General features: G+C 43.5%; 1 protein-coding gene across 1 annotated transcript; it reads right to left on the reverse strand.

Annotated features, from left to right (window-relative positions):
• Window positions 1–446: 446 nt before the first annotated feature.
• Window positions 447–3,323, reverse strand: LOC140457215 (uncharacterized). Its single transcript, XM_072551315.1, has 2 exons — window positions 1,449–3,323; window positions 447–858 (listed from the first exon to the last, which is right to left on the reverse strand). The coding sequence occupies exon 1, from the start codon at window positions 2,471–2,473 to the stop codon at window positions 1,481–1,483; it is 993 nt and encodes a 330-aa protein (XP_072407416.1). The 5' UTR covers window positions 2,474–3,323; the 3' UTR covers window positions 447–858; window positions 1,449–1,480.
• Between the last annotated feature and the right edge of the window lie 290 nt (window positions 3,324–3,613).

The following is a 3,613-nucleotide window of genomic DNA, read 5'->3' on the forward strand; positions in this document are numbered from 1 at the left end:
GGCCCAACAAGTCCACACCAACCTTCTGAAGAGTAACCTACCCTAGACCCATTCCCCACATTTACCCCTAACTAATGCACCTAACATTATGGGCAACTTTAGCATGGTCAATTCACCTGACCTGCACATCTTTGGATTGAGAGAGGAAACCGAAGCACCCGGAGGAAACCCATGCAGACACGGGGAGAATGTGCAAACTCCACACAGACAGTCACCCGAGGCTGGAATCAAACCCAGGTCCCTGGGGCTGTCAGGCAGCAGTGCTAACAACTGAGCCACCCCAGTTCATAAACTGAAAAGGCTTGGAGGGTTGTGGGCCAAGTGCAAACAGTTGAGACTAGTTTAGTTTGGGAACATCATTGGCGCGGATTGGTTGGACTGAAGAGTTTGTTTCCGTGCCGAATGACTCGAAAACATGTTAAGCAGATAAAGAGACGTATATCCTGTTCTCAAGTACTTTGTATTGAAAGGCAAAAATTTGATAAATCTACATTTTTTAAAACACAAAATGTTCAGTTCAAAGCAGCACCATCTTCTCAGCAGAAAAAGGGTTATGTTTTCCTCGTTGTTTACAAAAAGGCGAAGAAAGTTTAGCAAAGGTCAGTCGTGATAATTGACCTCATGTCAGTTTCGTTTTCAAATCAAATCTTTGTTTTCCTAATCCTTTTGGTATTTCTTTCAAATTTGCCCAAGTGTTCCTTATTCTTTCTTTCCAAATTACTGTAATGTTTCTGAAGAACAACAGAACTAAAAAAATTTCACTTTCATAGGTAAACAAAAGTTTCCACATTCCTGGAATTATGCTAATCCACAGCCATCAAGCTGAAGTTCATCTTTAGGGTCTGGTGCTTTTTGCCTCTGTAAAAGTAAATTTTAATTCATATGTAAAGATTTACTTGCACTCAGTAAGCATAACATTTCATTTTTTTTCCAGCATTTAACCAATTGGACATTTCTCTTATAGTTGGATTACGGTAAGGATCATGTCCACTGTTGGTCTGCCAGCATGGAAACTGCACTGCACTTCTGAACAAACACACACGCGCAGTCTACAAGCAGATTAACTATTTTAACTATAACTCAAGCAAAGGCCTTGCCATTGACTTTAATATGGTGTGAAATGCCATTGCAATCTCCTCTGTCGCAAGTTTTTCTTTTATATGACATGCGGAGTTTTGCATGCCCTGTGGAATGGATGTTACCTGCCAAAAGAAAAGGAGGTCAAGAGGATGTGGCCATAGATGGGGCTTTCTCAGCTGGAATTCCCACCTTCCTGTTTGTTAATTAATGGGATTTTTAAGCTGAAGTGATGAGGTTTCCTTGTCCAAGTTAACGGAGAGGAAACTGCAGGAGAAATCCATACAGACACTGGGAGATGTACTTAAAACTTTAATCCCAAAATTAAAAGTTATATTTGAACACACATGAACTTTGAACTCAATACTCACACAGAGTTTATCATGAACAGAATGATTTCGAATCAACCCTGAACATGTTCAACAGAAGCAGTAACTGCACCATCCAAAGGCAGCAGACACTTATGAACTTTCTGATGTGTCTGCAGGTTGGACTGCTGAGTGAATCCCTTCCCACACCCAGTGCAGGTGAATGGCCTTTCTCCAGTGTGAGTGCGTTGGTGTATTAGTAGAGTGAAAGATTTTGTGAACCTCTTCCCACACACTGAGCAGCTGAATGGTCTGTCACCTGTGTGAACTCGTTGGTGCGCACTGAGGTCAGAAGACTGCCTAAACCTCTTTCCACAGGAGGTGCAGCTGAACGGCCTCTCCTCAGTGTGAATTCGCTGGTGTCTCTGGAAACTGGATGACCCAGTGAATCCCTTCCCACACACAGAGCATGTAAATGGTCTCTCCCCAGTGTGAATTCGCTGGTGTTCAGTGAGACTGGAGGAACGTGTGAATGTCTTTCGACAGTAAGTGCAGCTGAAAGGCTTCTTCTCAGTGTGCGCTTGCTGGTGTGATCTAAGACTGGATGACCAAGTGAATCTCTTCCCGCACACTGAGCAGGTGAACGGCCTCTCCCCAGTGTGGATCCGCTGGTGTTCAGTCAGGCCAGATGGCAGTCTGAACTTTTTCCCACAATAGGTGCAGCTGAATGGCCTCTCTTCAGAGTGAACTTGCTGGTGTGCAGTGAGGTGGGATGACTGCCTGAATCCCTTTCCACAGCAAGTGCAGATGAATGGCCTCTCCTCAGTGTGAGTTCGCTGGTGTGACAGGAGACATGCTGACTTTGTAAATCCTTTACCACACACAGAACAAGTGAAGGGTCTCTCCCCAGTGTGACTTCGTCGATGAATTTCTAGTAGAGATGGATAATAGAATCCTTTACCACAGTCTCCACATTTCCATGGTCTTTCCATGGACCCAGGCCCAGCATGACTACGTCGGTGGATTTCTAGCAGGGATGGGTAATTGAATCCTTTACCACAGTCCTCACATTTCCATGGTTTCTCCATGGTGCTAATATCCTTGTGTTTCTCAAGGTTGAATGATTAGTGCAGGCCTCTCCCACATACAGAATGTGTGTGAGGTTTCTCCCTGCTTGAATAGTCCAATATTTTTTCAGACTGCTTAATTGGTTAAAGTTCTTTCCTTAGTTAATTCACTGGGGTACACTCACTTAGGCATGTCAGTACTTTTCCAGTCACACTGATGTTTAAAATCTCTTTGAGGAGACAGATCAGATGAACATCTCTTCTTCCAGTATAAAGGCCAGTAGTATTCAGATCCTTATGGATCAAAGGACTCAGTCAGATCTTGATGTAAAGTTTGTTTTGAGGTTTTTGAGCAAATTTCCCCTTTATTATCCTGTAAAAGGAGTTTGCAAAAGTAATTCACTGTCAGTATACGATGGAAATTCAGAAGAGATTATTCCAGTTCCTGTGATTCCATTTTTCCTTTCTTGTTTCCCAAAAGTCCCACATAGTCTCTCATTCCTAGGTTGAAATCCAAACCCATTGCCCTCACCATTTTTTCTCTCCACGGTAATCCAGGATGGAGGACAGGAAAAAATTGTGGCTGTAAGAACTGCTCCTTTTTTGAGGCATTTTAGGTGTTGGAGGCGATTTCCTCAAATTCCAGGAGCAGCAATTACAATTTCATGTGGTGTTGTATTCTTTGGATGTTTGGGGGGAGAAAAGATCAAAACGACGGCACTTCAAAAAGGTGGAAGAATAACAAAAGGCAGCAACCACACGATCAGAGAAAGAAACCTGTATTGCTGTCTGACACAGCAGTGAATCTGCACAGTTACTGCCTTCGCTGTTTGAGTTCAAACATCTTTGGACATTGGAGTGTGTCTAGGCTGCCAGAGGAAGTAGTGGATCCTGGTACAATTGCAACATTTAAAAGGCATCTGGATGGGCATATGAATTGTAGGAGTTTGGAGGGATATGGGCCAAGTGCTGGCAAATGGGACTAGATTAGATTAGGATGTCTGGTCGGCATGGATGAGTTGGAGCAAAGTATCTCTTTCCGTGCTGTATGACTCGAAGTTTTTTTCTCCTCTGTCTGACCTCAGCTTCCCAGCTCCTTTCGCCAGACAGTATCAGACCAAGAGTCAATCATCTAGTCACGTGACCCTATTAAACCCCGCC

Source organism: Chiloscyllium punctatum, chromosome 31 (genome assembly GCF_047496795.1).
Source record: "Chiloscyllium punctatum isolate Juve2018m chromosome 31, sChiPun1.3, whole genome shotgun sequence".
Taxonomy (NCBI): Eukaryota; Metazoa; Chordata; class Chondrichthyes; order Orectolobiformes; family Hemiscylliidae; genus Chiloscyllium; species Chiloscyllium punctatum.

What these genes read in the sequence shown, in the direction of transcription:
- LOC140457215 (XM_072551315.1), bottom strand. Translation starts at nt 2,473, where the DNA reads ATGGAGAAACCATGGAAATGTGAGGACTGTGGTAAAGGATTCAATTAC.